The sequence below is a fragment of the Gavia stellata genome, chromosome 11 (assembly GCF_030936135.1).
Source record: "Gavia stellata isolate bGavSte3 chromosome 11, bGavSte3.hap2, whole genome shotgun sequence".
NCBI lineage: Eukaryota > Metazoa > Chordata > Aves > Gaviiformes > Gaviidae > Gavia > Gavia stellata.
In genome coordinates, this window is record NC_082604.1 from 30,502,052 (window position 1) to 30,518,847 (window position 16,796).

Sequence of the window (16,796 nt, forward strand, 5' to 3'; positions counted from 1 at the left end):
ACCACCTCAGACAGTTCTCTCTCTCAATATCACTGACTACTATTTTGATTAATCTTCTGGATCATTCCTGTTCTCAAAGTTAAAAAGGCCTAAGCACCTGTCTTTGAAGAACATGAAAATAACAGGTCAGACAACCTGTGCTCAATACCTCAGAGGAAAACCAAAGCAAAGCAGAACCACCTATTTATTATTACCTAGACAGCAGCCAGCCAACGTGGATGGCCTTTTCAGAAGCTTACGTCAGACAAAAATTCCTTCTGAGAAGAATTAACAGGCCTCATACAGAAAAAACACAGAAGATGTGATCACATTATAAAATCAGTAGAGCTTTTAATGCCCTCTTGCATGACATTTTTGTAAGTAAGAACACGGCTTATACAAAGCGGGTCCACCATCGATAACTACTCTGTACACGCGGCTCTCCAATGGCTCAGTGGAAGAGTGGAAGGATGCATCAAACAGAGCTCTCCAGGGGTCTCCTCCGAGTGTGTTATAGTATACTTTAATCCATGACTTGGACAGTGGAGTACAGACTATCTTTATACCTGCAGATGATCTGCAAGCACTCTGGACAGCAGGAATAGAATTCAGGAAGATCTTGCCCAATTGGAGCAATGGTCTGAAATAAAAAGGATGCAATTCAATAAGGATAAGCATGAAGTATTATGCTCTGGTAGCAATAAATCAGCTGCACAAGTACAAAACATGGAACGAGTAGCTGACTGCAATTCCACAGAAGAGAATCTAAACAGAATTTAAAAAATAAAAACCTTGCGAAGGTGTCAAACTTGCAGTGCTTCTCTTTCACAGGATGTACACATACTAACTGAAGTCTTGTTTTATTCAGCCTTTCTGAGCCCTTAAGTTAGATTTTTTGGCCAGTTTCGGATACCAACTCTCCAGAAGGATATAAGCCTACCAAAGTCCAGGTAAGATGACTAGAAGACGTGTCATATTCCAATTTTTTCCAATAATCAGAATTACTAAGTAGGAAAACTAAGCACTTAAAAGAGATGAAAGAGACAATTACAGGCTTCACAGTTTATAAATTATCTGTAAAGGAGAAGAAAACTTGTTCTCCTATCTGTTAGATATAAACACAGCACAAACATTACAGGGTTTAATTGCAGCAAAGAAAGTTTAAACTACATGTCAGAATCATTTTCCACACAAACAGCAAGGAATAGAAAAGACTTCTTACGGAAGTGGTGGGATTCCCGTATTTGTCATTCTAGAAGAGCTCAAGCCATTATTGCTCCAAAACATTTCAGGTCCTTAAGTCTCCAGATCAGCTCATAGACCCATCTTTCACAATTGTTTGAGAAGTCAGGATACCACTAGCAAGAACTTTAAAGCAGAAGTTCTGTCTTTGAATAGGATCAACGCCTATAGGAACCAAATTTAACTATGAAATAGAAAAGGAAGAAGTAAAGAAAGAGGCGACTTTATACTTTGAAATCAAACTGCCTTTCCATTCAACTGTAAAGTTCATGTCTTTTTTAGGTGGAAAGTGAGAAAAGACCTTTCTAAAACAAAATTCTTCTTAGCTGCAGACAAAGCTTATACTGAAGCATCAAGTTTAAGATTAGGAAGTATCAGTAAAACATCCATTATCCTTGTGTTCCTAGTCCTAGAAGTAAGGTCATTAATCATACAGTGATGCATCAATAGGACTGGGAATTCAACAACAAGCTTCTAGCTTCCTACCCAGAAAGCTGTAGGAGCCTGACAATATGCCTGTAAGTAAAACTGTGTTCTTCAGCCACATTTATCAAAGAAAAAATGTTAGTATGTTACTTTGTACACCTACATTATTCCTAGAGTGCCGAAAGTGAACTAAACACTTTGAGAAAGAAGTGACTCAAAAATAGCCTAAAGATGAAGTCAGCAAATAAAAGTATTTAGCCTTTATGCAATGTCAGAACTACTGTTTAACAATCAAAGACCTGATGGTAAGCACACAGTCTGAGCTTACTTAAGAGAACTATCAACATATACAGATGTGTTTTTACTATGGTGATCAATAAGGAATCATGGCACCAAAAAACCAACCAACCAAGGAACATAGAGCCATCAAATGCCCAATTTGATGTGCACTGAAGAACAACAAATTAATCCCTCCTTAGTTTCTAAAGTTTATAAAAGATTGGATGTTTTATTACCCAGAAACATTTCAAACCCAAGTTATTTTTTAGCTATATGTCTTACTGATCACCACTAAAAGGCTGTGTTTAACTGGCTTACTAGCTATGATCTGCAGTGACGACTGATTACAGTTGGTCTCCGAATTGAAACACTTGGCATGGTTTATTCAGAATCTGAACCAGGGTTTGCAACCACTTGATCATAGCTTATCAGGAAACTCCCAGTAAAGTTTATGGCATTTTGACGTTATGTTTACACTAGTAACAGAATTCCTTCTCCGTCCTTCTTTTAAAAGATATTTCACTTTTTTATTTATGTCGCCTTCTGTTTAAAGCAACTACAACTTTGAATCAGCTTTATTTCATACGACTCCACCTACAAAACAGAGTAAATGGAGTAGAAAGCTTTGCAGGAAAGAATTGACAAAGATTAAATGTGGGGAAGTCAATGTAGAATTAAGGAAAAAAAAAATCTCAAGATTAAAGCTCTTAAGTTTTGTGTTTAATTACATACTCTGTTCATGTAGTTCCTTAAAGCCATTATACTTGAAAGACATACCCTGAAAAACCAGCAAGACACTGTTACGTTCACCTTTAGGTGCATTCTAGCTACAGATGACAGGAAAAGCTGACTCAATTAGCAGCCTGCATAACAGTTTTTGGGACAGTGGCTCTCAACCACCATAATGGACTTTAAAGGGGTTCACAGGCTACTTCTAAATGAAGACATCGTAACAGTGGAGAGAAAGCATACTGCATGAATCTGACCTCCACTGGAAAAAGCAAGAGATACACAAATTTAAGTGCTAAAAATCACTAAACTAGGACATGCTTAACAGCAGTTTTGTAATTGAATTCAAGAGGAAGGAGATGAAGGAACACCCAGATGTACTATACAATCATTAACAAGACAGTGCCAGCAGCACCAGCACTCAGTTTCAGCCGCTTTCAAACAAACTACACACCCCTTCCCAACACTTCCAGAAATGATGAAAATCACCTTCAGGTAACTTTACTGAGAGAACTAAAGCACACATCACCTGAAATAAGACAGGAAGTCTGACATCAGCAGCTCCATTTCAACTAGCTGCCTCTCAAACTCCTGACGTTTGGATTTCAAGTATCAGAAGAGGAAGAACTAGACTTTACTACCAGAGTTGCATCCTCCTTTCCACAGCAAAGATCAGAACAGTAGCCCATACTTTCTTCGCTTTGCTCTCAAAAGAGGATTTTGGAAAATAATCTGCACTGACTAGAAGACGCTAAGGAGAAGTGGAGAAGTGAACGAGAGATGACTGTCTCAAGTGCACGGGTAAGAAAGTCCGGCAGAGGCATTTCACTGATCACTTGCCTGCTCTGTTGAGATGCTGGGATCAGCTTTCCCCTGCTCTGGGGGCTTGGCTCTCTAAAAAAAGACACCGGTAACATTTTTTAGTCCCTATGAATGCTAGGGGAAAGAATAAAATCACTTTTACAAAAACTGGTAATGAGAATGCAGCATGGACAGAGCAGGTTAGATCAACATCAGTAATGGTCAGACAGAGGAGTGCAGCAAATAATGAGTATTTAGTGAGCAACAGTTGGAAGCTTCTCAAATGTTCCAGCCCACCCTGAACAAAGAGCAGTCACTGGTATCACCACATGCGCTCACCTGAGGACAATCACCATTCTCCTCAGTTATACCAGAGAGATGTCAACAATTTCTTCTCTTGTCCCAGCACTGAATAGTTGTAGAAAACACTTGTATACTTGACTCACCACTGCATTTTAAAACATACTTGAAGCCTTTAACAGTCTTGTACCAAATTAGAGCAGATGCACTATACCATTTGACATCTTTACTCAGCTGACAGACCTGAGGTGATACTGGTTTGAGAAACAAAAGGTGATCTAGCTTCACTTCTACACTTACTATCTGATAAAACAGCAGCAAGTTTTTTGGGTTTTTTTCCTCAAAGGATTTGACTATTGACTATGAAAATCCGGTCTAAAAAAAACCAAGAAGCATTTTGACACAGTATTAGATTCAAATTCAATTAACAGGTTACAATAATTTAGTATCAACAAATCTTCTGCAAATATAAAGTTCCTAGCGGTAAAATCAGGATAGTTTCTTATAATATATAGTCCAGAGAACAGCTAGTACAAAATATTCTTTAGCACAGGCATTTCATAGTTATTTGCTTTACAGAAGCTAACCAGCCTAGATGTTTCAGGTGGAACTGCACCTAGTTATTCACTTAAGTCTACCAAGTTTTGCTTTGAAGTTTCTGCCTTTCAAGTCTCTGGTAGATAATAAATCAGTACAGGAACATGAAAAATGAGACATTTCCCTTGATTTTATTACATTCTTTGAAAGTGTGAGTCCAAGTTTCTATAAAGAGTTAAAGTTTACATATACTGGCAAAAATTAATGAGGCTAGTAGGACATTGTGCTTCCTGTTCACAGAGCCTTGGATCAGTAAAACGGTGGCACTTGGCCTTAAAACATAACTGAATAACAGCAGTCAGTAACTGTGTTAGGTAATAATCATTCAACATTTCTGAAGGAGCTTTGCTGAAGAGTTCAAATAGTAAATTCTGATACGACTATTTGATACTAATCATGGAAAGAACAATGCAAGTACTCATCTTCTAAATTTCTTCTTCTTTCTGATTTCAACAGCTGTAACTCAAAACTCTAGGGTCCAACTCTCTCAGGTCCCAGAACTGGTCCCCAAACCTCAGGAGTCCTGTATAGTAGACAATCCTGTAACCATAACAGCTTTAAGGTCGTTCAGGACTCGCTGATGATCTTTTTCATCCTCTACCTCCTGTCTTCCCACTTTCCAAAGCCAGACTCAGTGCACTCTTAGTTCACTCCTGACCAGTACTTCTGTTCCAGCCAGGTAACAGACGCTCTCGTGCTCTTCCTCCCTGCAGACAGCATCGTCACGGATACGCTTATTAAAACACTGCATGCTAATAAAGCAAGGCTGTTTTGTGAAGGCTGTCATGGTTGTCAGTCAGGCTGAATTTTAATTACATAATCTTACAGACTGTGTAAGGACTAATCTGAGTGATTCTGTTCTCAAATCAAAACATGTAACAAGTGTAAGATCTCTCGTACTAATGACTTGTCTTCTCACTAGGTAAAGTTAACCTTCAGTTCTTGTAGGGAGGATACAAGACAATGTAGTTCACATGAGACACAGCTTAGCTTCCAAGAAAAAAAAACACAAGAGATCACATCTTCAAAGAGAAACAGTTATAGATTAGAAGTCGATAAACTTAAAGGCAATGCAGAAAGTCTTTGCTTGACTCAGTCAGGGATTCTTGCCACTATTAAGAAGCTTCAAGAAAAGCCATGGAAAGGCCCATCAATATTACCCATGTTTGGATGAACTGAGGCAAGCTTAAAAAAAAAAAGACGACTTCTTGAAAATAACTTATGTGGTCTCAACAAACATCTTGAATTTCACCTCACAAGGGACAGAGTTCTTCAGCATCTATTGTAATTTGCTAGTTAACATCACTATGCCATATTATTCTTTTGCAAATTATCCCATTCAAGAGATCAAGCTTGGAATGCATTTAAAAAGCAGATCCTAATATGCTGGATGAAAGGAGGTAGTAAAAAACAAGATAAATTCCTTGTTTCTGAATTTAGAAAGATCCACATTTGCTAGTATTGCATTATACATACAAAAATCTGGAAGAGATGTCAAAACTCTTAAAAATATTGACTTTTACACAACTTGGCTGGTAAAGAAAAAGGCATTTATTAATATGTATGAACATGTTATTGTAGAGGATTAGGCTCCTACTGCCTGCTCTGCCCACAGGACTAGATTTCCTCAAACCTATTGATGAAAGGGAAAGCTGCTTGTGATTATTGGTGAAAGTGGCCTTGCATAGTGGAACAGATGGCTTGAGTATTCATTTTCAAGGAAAACAGTCCAAAAATGAGATTTTCATTTTCCACTAAGTTGCAGTACAGCAGTTTCAGATATTTCCGTTATCTATAAATACAAGTGGTTCCTGGTTTTTTTTTAACAGCAAAATATTTCAGTATTTGTGGGAAAAAAGCAAGTGGAAGAAAACAGATTCAAGCAGACTCAGCCAAATCCCACCTGTCCTTACTTATGTGACATTGGTCAAGAAAGCATCTATTAGCAAACATTTTAAACTAAATACTTAGCTTTTAAAAAAAGATATTATAACCTAGACCATGTGTGGCATGGTTTATTACATAATATATTGTAAATGCATTTGTCTGCCTTTCCACACCATTTACAAGTTCTTTACAACTCCAAGTTTCACTCCAGTCTGCACTCAGCTGAAGTTCTAACTAAAGCTCTATCAGTATGAGAGCTTACAGCTTGGCTTAAAGAAACAGTATTTTTAAAAAGGCATTTGTAGGGTTGGTCAAGGTATTTACGATCCTTGCACCCACTGAACTGTATTCTACATAGGAGACATTCCCAGGAGTTGTCATCTACACCCCTACAAAAATAGCTGAAATAACTTGACAGAGAAGCAAGCAGGGGGCTTTCAACCCTCATTTTTGATCACCCCATCCTCCAATAAACCAGACAAATTAAACTAGCGCTAGACAGATACAAAATCTTTGGGTACTTCACTGAAACCAGTATCTCATTTCTTATCCATTCTACACTTCTCCACTGCCACCTCACATACATACCACACTCATCCCCTCCCAGAAATAAAAGGGTCAGGACTGTACCCTTGCTGAAAAGAAGGTGGATGGTATCCTGGGCTGCATTAGGCAAAGTATCATCAGCAGGTCAAGGGAGGAGATCCTTCCCCTCTGCTCAGCACTCGTGAGGCCACACCTGGAGGACTGTGTCCAGTGCTGGGTAGCCCAATACAAGAGAGACACGGACATACTGAAGAGAGTCCAACAAAGGGCCACCAGGATGATGAAGGGACCAGAAATAATCTCTCCTGTGAGGAAAGGCTGAGAGAGCTGGGACTGTTCAGCCCGGGGAAGAGAAGGCTCAGGGGGATCTCATCAATGTGTACAAATACCTGCAGGGAGGGCGTAAAGAAGATGGAGCCCGGCTCTTCCCAGCCGTGCCCAGTGACAGGACCAGAGGCGATGGGCACAAAGTGACACACCGGAGGTTCCCTCTGAACATCGGGAAACACTTTGTCACTGTGAGGGTGACCCAGCACCAGCACAGGTTGCCCAGGGAGGTGGTGGAGTCTCCGTCCTTGGAGGTATTCAGAAGCCATCTGGACACGGTCCTGGGCAACCGGCTCTGGGTGACCCTGCTTGAACAGGGGGGTTGGACCAGATGACCTCCACAGGTCCCTGCCAACCTCAACTGTTCTGGGACTCTGTGACTGGTTTCTGCTATTGACATAGATCTCTATTTCAGTTTGTAATCTTTAATGAGTACTAGCCAAACATGCCAGTTGCCATTGTGACAGACAGCTGACACCTCTCTACAGTACTAATTAATATTTCTACCTTCTCTCTGCACTGTTAAAAACATTCAGGCAAGCTGTCATGATACAAATGCATTACTCCCAGCTTAAAAGGGAGAATAGATATATACAAAAAACCTCTTGGAATAATTTTATTTTGCATGACAAAAAAAATTAAGATAAGCATCCAGCTGTCCTTCATGTGGCTGAGTAACTCACCTGTCCTGCATAAGTAAAAATAGATTATCCCATAATGCAAAGAATTTACTAGCACTCAGTACACATATGTATTTATAAAGCATGAAGTTTAGAGACAGAGGAATTTTCAAGAAGAGGAATGAAGATACAACCTTACACTGCACTTCAAGTGACCTTTTATGTCTGGAGAACCTTCTCAGAAGACAGTAGCTTTAGCAGTTACTATAAATACTTCTATCTTTACACTTTGTCAAATATAGGAATAAAAGCAGACACCTGTGGCTGACAATCTAGATTTATCTACCAGAACTAAAACAGTTGTACTTTAGCAGGAGGAGTCTCACAGAAGTTTCTTATGGAATCTTTGCCGACACACAGAAAGCACAAACAAAGTTTGCATTTTCCATAAGCAACAGAAGCTGCTAATCACCAGCTTTAAAACTGAAAAATTAATATATATCCTCAACATGTAACAGGCTGATATTCAAATATCCAGTACAGTAACAGGGACAATTCCTTTTTACTATAGTGTCACCTGAAGTCATAAGAGATTATCAGCACCTCCTGTAGAAATGCACAGCTCGAGAGAAAACTCAGCTCTTCAGTAGTTTGATAGCAGTTTGGTAGTCCTGCCTGCTCAAAAAACCTAAATACTTGAATATTCAGCTTTTAACAAGAAGTTTAAAACAGCTTCCATGAACCATATGCTGTTATTTCTACCATACAAGACAGCATTCAGAAATAAGCTATGGAACACTTGCACTTTTCTATAGGGGAGCAGAAAAAAAATTAACGCACAGCAGCTGAGCAGAATACTTAGGAGTACGAAGTACAGAGAACCATTTATGTCAGAGCTGGTACACTACAGTCTTTAAAACAAATTGAACTGTTTCACTTTGTAAATGTCTTTCAAGTACCTTCCCCCTTTCCTCCTTTTAATAAAGTATCTCATCTGAAGCACTTATAGCTCATTAATTTTAAGAAAGTATTGATTCCTCCTTAACGAAGGCACTTGAATGTTTAAACTGGGCAACAGCGCTGGCAAATGAGCAACATTTTTCTGTTTAGCTATCTTGTAACACTCAAAAACTGAATGTATGGCAGGACAGGTTTTCCATAACCTAGAAACCGGTATGGTGCTGGAATTACCTTATGTAATTTTTGCTATAGAAAGTACAGCAAAAAGTGAACACAACTAACTGGAGTTTTGTTTGTTTACATTAACCATAATTTGGTATCACCAACTGTAATGTCCACCTTGGAAGTCCTATCTCAACTGTTTTCCAAATGCTGTAGTTCTGGCCGTCAAACTGAAGGCACTCATGACTGGAGCATGTCTGTCTGTCCATGTTTCATTCTCACCTGCTTCTACAGACACTCGTAAACACAATCCTTCAGGAGGAGAGCTGAAAACATTCAAGTCTGCAGCTGCAGTAGAGCTCAAACCTCTAGTAAGTTTACAAGCAAAGTAAAGAAAGGGACAGTATTCAATAATAATGCAATTCAAGTACTGCTTACTGGTACGTATTTGCAGATTACTTTCTTTTTTCTTTAGGAGTACAATAAAACATACATCTAGGGCAATACATAAGGAAGCCCTTCTCAAAGTTACATTAATGCCCATGCCCAGTTTTGTCCTTCTATTACAAACATGGTCTCAAGAGCTCAGTTCTATCAACAGTTAGTACGCTATACAAATACGTGATTTAGCTGAGCAGAGACATATGTGAAGAGGTCTGCACAATCAGGTTTTCAACAGTTTAGCTGCTGTAGTTGACAGTTCACAATTGCAGCCATTCATTAGCGTTCCTGGAATACAGCCTGCGCAGTCCAAGCTGGTCAGCTATCTCTGGAAAATGATCTATACTCTGCTCCTTTTCCAACACGCCTAGTAATATTTTGCCCCAAAAGCCTGCCAAACATGTAGGAGGTTTGAACAAGCTTTCTCAGTAACATTCTTTTAACAGAGGCAACATACTTCTTTTCCCCCAAGAGCCAAAATAAAGTTATTAAGCCAGCTGGAATATTATGCCTGTCAACTACAAATTTGTGTATACATGGGCATAAAGGTGAGTGGAGAAACCGACAAGCACTGATCCTGCAATCCTCTCAGGTACTCTGACTGCCCTTCATCCAAAATAATTAGTACTGCTGCGGAAGTCCAGCAAATGAAGAGTCAGGGCAATTTTGAGATCCAGCTCTACTTGTGTTTTTATAGTATCTGTCAGACTCCAAATTCAAAGTGGATCGCAATATTCACATCTGCCTCAATAAGAGTACTATTTCCTCCATCCTTGAGTACTGTTGCAGTTTATTCTACTTGTAGCCACATTTAGAGAGGAAAAGAAAATAAAACTATGTTATGCTGTATATCTTTCATAACTTCCACAGAACATTTCTCTTTTTAAGAGCTTAGCAATTTAGACACATCAACTGAAAAAAAAAAAAACAGCTTTGCTTTTTAAAGGAAGGTTATGACATGCCAAAGCTTTCTTTTTTTAATTCTTTTGGACCACCTACCCACTCTTGCTTCCCCCCCAGATAAGATTTCTTGATTAATTGATTTTTCATTATTCATCAGATCAAAGCAAAAAACCACAGTTTTGCCTAGACTACTGTAAAAGTGTACTGGACTATCAGAACAGGAAACAAAAGGTTTTCAGGCAATGTCTTGCAAAAAGGTCAGTTCTACATCTACAGATACATAGCTCTATATTATCTATTTATATATCAGGCTATATAACCTTCCACCTCCACCTCTAACTATCTTAGATGTAGTTTGATTTAAAACAGCAGACCATAAGACAGGAATAATACAAAGAACTTTTTGCAGAAAGATGGAAAATGACCAGCTTTTTGTATCAGACATCTCTGTCTCGTACTTACTGTATTTCTCACATTCGGTTTTCAAACATTTCCCATCCTAACCTATTTTACCTTTAAAACAGTTCCTCTTCATGTTCAGAATGGTGAATGACTTTCTAGATAAATCCTGGATATTTAGAGCTATACAGTATTCCTTGATGAACCATTATTTTAGAAGATGACTATAAGAGAATGATCTACACAAGTTTCAAGTATGTACAAATATTTAAATATAACTGAAGGTGTCAGAAGAAATGTAGATATCTGCCGACACACTGACACCCCCCCTCCCCCCCAGTATGTTACATATTAAGATAAGAGAAAAACACCTTCCACAAATTTCTAGCTCTTATGATCAAAGCAAACTCTCTAAACAAAACCAAGCGTTAACTTCCTGAACCTGCAGGCAGCCTGAAACAGCAACTCATGATGTGTGAACTCCCTTTGCACCCTATTAGTTTTATCAGGGTGTCAACCCTTAGCCTATTAATGGCACTTAAAGGTCTTCATTAACTATTTCACCACTGATTTCGGTAGATAAAGCAGCTGGGCATAAGCCCATGGGAGTAGTGGCATAATTTATATGGCTGGAAAGAGGAAAAAAGCAGGAGCAAGAAGAACAGCAGACAATCAGGAGGCAGTTTTATAATAAAGCTTTGTCAGTGAGTAAAGCAAATAAAAATAAGTGGTAAAACAGCCTTAACAAGCTGCTAGGTTTTTATTTTCTCCTTTCTCTGTCTGAAACCAGTGGAAGTCAGAATACTGTTAGAGGGAAGCGAAGAATAAACTTAGATCTACTAACTCTGTATCTCCTACTTTGTATGAAGTCTAGGCCTGTTTAAGTAAGCTTTTCTTGCTTATCAGTATCACTACTAAAGAAAGCTATTCCAAGCCGGGAAAGACTCTCACATACCATATAGCTCCTTACGTAGTGTACCACTTCAGCAAATGACAAGGTTTTATCACCCAGCGCAGAAGCGGACAACTGAGAAGTACGCATTTCTTTTCCGATAACCACAAGTTAGTTACACCATGATGTGGCACGTAAAAGAGTGCTCTGCATTTAGAGTCCATTCCTATTTCTCGTTGGTAGTTCTCATAGCCAAGTTTCTGAAAAAGTTTCCTTAGAAATGAACAATGTGTGAAGCAATGCTGCGAAGTGGCTTAAGTTCAAAGACAAAACTATGGAAATATCTTTAAAAATCACTGTTCAGAGTACGAAGAACTGTCTCACTAGTGTGCAACACAAAGTTAGCAGCCTACAGGTTTGAATAAGTAGGACAAGTTTTTCTTTATCGTTATATAAAGTGATTAATTTGTCACAGATAATCATGTCTGTCACTACAATTTATAAAAATATTAAGTATTAGAAGCTATGCAGAACAAATGCAAAATACATTCCTTCCTTTCTGACTCCTTAATCATCAGAATGATTAAACACAAGACAAATCATCTTCTGATAATATACTGAGCTATGAAAAAAAACCCTACCAGCTTGAAATCTAACCTTATTTGCACAAAGAAGAGTTTGTCAGCTGGGTCAGCAATCCTCTTAAGGTAGGCACAACTGCTAGAAAATTTTAACTGTTTAACTTTTTCTTTTAAGTCCTTTACCACTTTAATCAGAACTAGCACAACTCTCTACAACACAGCTTTTGCTTGCATAAAGGCACTAGCAGAGTTACTATCTCAAATGTAACGTTAGCCAAAGCTCCAGCGAGCACAAGACCTCCATTACTGCGGATTTAACTCTCCAAACACTAATCTGTCTTTGAGGTACCTTCTCCATCCACCACACCCTAACCCAGCAGCAGCAGCTTTACTAAAAGGCACTCTGAGCAACACTGACTGTGTTATCTTAAAGTCTGGTATTCTCCCAAGGTGAGGGAAGGCTTACAGGATAGTTCAGCACATCAGACCTTCTCATAATGGTGTTACGCCTATTTTTAAAAATACAAATATGTATCACCCACATGTACTTTATTCCTCCAAATTGCAGTAATCCCAACAGTAAACATTAATGACATTAATTCAGTGCTCAAACACCGCTTTCCCTGAAAGTCTTCTCTCAAAGTCAATTAAGAACAGTTTTAGCCATCATGCTACCCTTCAGAGTAGTTTGACAAATCTATGGGAATAGAAGTCACATACATGCTTCCTCTCAGGTCCTTTGATGAGTCTGCTCACGCTACACGCTTTTGTTACAACTAGCAGTTCCAAATTACTTTCCTATAAAGAAAACTCATTGTAACGTACTTTCCACTGTGTCTACGTCTTTGCTCAAGTAACTGGCGTCCTTTTTATTCAATGCAAAAGACAGTTATCTGTAGAGCTTTCACTTCATTAGGGCATACAAATTCATATCCACATGCAAGTACTTTCCTTACTAACTGATACTATAAAGTGCAAATTCAACAGCAGGATAAAAATCAAGGATCTGTGTCATAAGCCTTTAAGTTTTCAAAGATACCTCACCCGATGGCCCTAAGACAGCACTATACTTCTATTTTTAACAACACTGCAATATAGTGGTGTTGATAAATCCATTTTAACCTAGCTGTCATTCCAGTGTTTTACGATGTGTTCAGGGGACAGATCAGAGCTCCTCACACACTGAGCAATTAGATGCAGAAGGACAGTTTTCAGTCTTTGATTTGGAAGAGGTCATGTTATTTGTACATTAAGCAGCTTTCAGGCTACTTTCTGCCCTGGTTTGACAGAAAAGTAATCACACTCACAGCCTGAGAAGAACAAGTACAGTTCACTACTTGCCTAAACACTTAGCTATGTTTTGTACTCTTAAAAAAAAAAATAGTCCAGGTAAATTTCAGTATGACTTTCTGAAAATATGAACTTACAAAAACCACGTAACAATAACTTGAAAGTTGGGGGTTTTTTTCCCCTTAAGAAAAGGTATTTTTATGGCGTTATAAAATAATTCATACCTGTCTTCATCACCATCAACAGGAATAGATATGCCAAACACAGAGCTGGCAAGACTGTTCATAGGAGTACTTGCAGGTAACTGAAGAGGATTTGCTAGAGTGTCTGGAATGGGAGGCTTCACAAGAGGTTTACTTTCGGCTATAAGAGAAAGTGGTGGCTGAGGTAGGGGTTCCGATTTTCTTCTAGTATCATCAATCTGGCCTATTAAGGATTGAGCTTGAGTCTGAAACTGTCCAAGGTTTGACTGTGGCAGATTTGCAGGTACATTAGGCGTGCCTTGCATTAACGAGTGTCCGACGCGCTGTGGCTGGACAACACCGGTACTTCTGCTGACAGAAGCGTGGCTAGTCAGCTGGGACTGGACCAGCGTAACAGGGACATTTGGCATAGTAACAGAAGTGGTGGTAGACACACTAGGCACACTTGTACCGGGCACAACCGCAGGCACGTTCTGAACTCCAGAGACCACAGCATGGGGAGCACCAGGCATTCCGGACACTTGACCGCTTCCACCCATTTGATGCTGAGTCACAGATTTCTGTTGCACAACCCCCGTATGTCCAATGCCTTGCTGCACCACACCTCCCGGTTGCGGAATGGCAGTCTGACTAGCTTGTGTCTGGCCACCCTGCATTAATCCCGATCCCTGTCCGACTGCCTCGCCAGGCTGTGCTGACACCCCCATCACTGGCGCTCCCACAGGTGAGGGATTTTGGCCGGTCACCTGCCCCACAGGAAGGCTGGAAGCCACAGTACTTGGAACAGAGCCCGTAGTAGCCTGTTGAATAGCTCCTTGAGACTGCATAATTGTCATGTGCTGCATGTATTCGGTCTGACCAGAAGGTTGCGTCGGCAGTAGATGCACTGGTGGAATCTGGGACTGAGAATAAGCAAATTGTTGAGGCTGAGTCACTGGTATGTTTGCCTGCTGCACCTGCTGCTGGGCCACAGGAATGCTTGGCTGCCCTATTGTCACATTTGGAGGTGCCATACCTTTCCCGTTGGGTCCAGCCTGCGCAACACCCTGCGTATTTACCTGTGGCTGGGATTGCTGTGGCACCATCATTTGCTGATTTGCTGCCGAAGCCCCAGAAAACATAGGCTGAGCAGTACTTTGAGGCATGGCCCCACCTATGGGTTGTTGTGGCTGCTGTTGTTGCCCAATGACAAAACTAGGTTGCTGTAGAGAGGACTGGTTCATTTTCTCTGTCTGGAGCAGCTGTGACACAGCAGTCAGGGAACTGTCAGCTACAGAATCAGGGCCATGGGCCGACGCTGGCACAGCCGAGACCACGACAGAACCTCCTGTGGCACCAAGACCACTGTCCCTCTCCTGAGCAGCCTGCTCGAAGGTGCTGCTGTGCCGAATGCAATCTCCAGTCCTGCCCAGGACACCACCAGCACCATCTGAGTCCCGGTCATAATACTCCATACACGTCCATCGTCCTCGCCTGTAGGGCTCCCCTGTACCATGGTCCAGCTTGATCACCCTGAAGCGTGAGCTGCACGCAGCAGCCACTGTCTGAGACATCGTCCCAGGAGCAGCAGATGCAGAAGACCCTGTGGAAGGCAAGGCGGTTTGAGCACTGCCGCCTCCTGCCACGGCAGTGCCAGGGGCAGCAGCTGGCAGCGGCACAGCAGAGCTCTTGGGCACAGCCCCCCCATTGGGGGCCACAGCTGGCAGCGCCGCAGCCACCCCACCAGCAGCCACAGCCAGCTGCCCGTCCAAAAGAAGGTTGGGAGAGACGCTGCCAGGAGTTTCGGCCTCGCCCACGTTGTTGAGAGTCTCTTCGGAGGAGCTCCGCTCGCAGACATCCTCGGGGCCGTAGTCGGTGGCTCGGGAAACATCAAAGATTTCAGAAGACACGTCCTCGGTGCGGGACTCATCCGGGTCGTCCAGGCTCTCGGTGTCCTCAGTGATGCTGCTGGCCACCTGAGCCGTGGTCACGCTGGTGATCTGGAAGCAGCTCTTCTTCTTGGCCGGCATCTTGGACATGTTTCCTCCGCGGGGAGGGGCTCCGGCAGCCGGGGCGAGGCGAGCGCGGTGCCGGGGCGGGCTGTCACGACGTGCCGGCCGGGCCCCCGGCGCTACCGCACATCCTCCGGCTGCTTCCTGCGGCGGGCTGGCGGGCCGCGGCGCTCCCGCTGGCGGGCCGCGGGCCGCGCGGGGGGCGGCGGGGCTCCTCCTCTTCCTCCCCGTCTGCAGCCCTCCTCCCGCGGCCGGGACGCGGGCCTCCTCCTCCTCCCCGCCGCAGCCCCCGCTCCGAGGGCGGCGGGGCCGGCCGAGCGCCCCGCGGCTTCCTGCCGGCCTCGGCGCGGCGCGGGCCCCGGGCGGGCGCGACGGCGGCCGCAGAAGCAGGCCCGCGGCCCGCCCCGCGCGAGGGGCCCCGCGGCGGCCGGGCGAGGCCCAGGCGGCCCCGTCTCCCCCCCCCCCGCCCTGTCTCCGCGCTCTACCTGGAGACCAGTGCCAGGCGCATCCTGCTCGGAACCAGCCCGCGGGCGAGCCCCGCAGGTGACCCCCGCCGGGGCGGAGGGCCGGCGCGGCGGCGGCGAGGAGGAGGAAGAGGAGGAGGAGAAGCGGCCCTTCCGCGGGCGGCCCCGCTGCGCTGCGCCGGGCCCCGGGAGCGCGGGCTCCGACTGCGGCTCCCCTCGCCCAAGATGGGGCTCAACTTCTCCTGCGCTGCACCCTGGGAAGGGCGCCGGCCACGCCCCCCGACGCTGCGGCGCGATGACGTCACGCCCCGCCGGAGCCTGGGGGCGGGTCGAGTCGGGGGGGGGGAGCGGAGCGTGCGCTGGCTGTTTGGAATGTGCCACCGCCCGCCAGCTCCCCCCCCGCCCCCTGCCCGCCCGGCTTGGTCGCTCCCGGCCGCGCGCGGGCCGGCGTCGGCGGTTGGGCGCGGGCACAGCGCCCCTCGCGCGCCGCACGCAGCCGCGCCCTGAGGAGAGGGGGCTCGCCTCAGGCCGGGGCTGCCCGCGGGGCCTCGCGGCAGAGGCGTCCCTTTTGTCTGTTCGCATTTGGTTGCTGAGGTACAGTTACTCCAGGAGAGCTGTTAATGGGGCGTCAAGGCCAGGCCCCGTCCCTAAATTCATCAAGCAACGGGTGACAGCATTTAAGCTCTTCATCCCTCCCGCTGAATGACAGCTGCCGCGACACAATAGGAAGTTATTTCAAAAATCACTCTTCCAATTGCTAAAGTAACCATACTTCCC

General features: G+C 43.4%; 1 protein-coding gene across 2 annotated transcripts in view; it reads right to left on the reverse strand.

Annotated features, from left to right (window-relative positions):
• The window catches only part of TSC22D2 (TSC22 domain family member 2), a 30,415-nt gene extending 14,814 nt beyond the window's left edge, over positions 1-15,601 (reverse strand). For both annotated transcript variants that reach the window (XM_059822628.1, XM_059822627.1), the window contains exon 1: positions 13,586-15,601. In XM_059822628.1, the coding sequence (XP_059678611.1) occupies positions 13,586-15,582 (1,997 nt within the window). In that variant the 5' untranslated portion in view covers positions 15,583-15,601. The remainder of the gene's footprint in view (positions 1-13,585) is intronic.
• Positions 15,602-16,796: the final 1,195 nt, after the last annotated feature.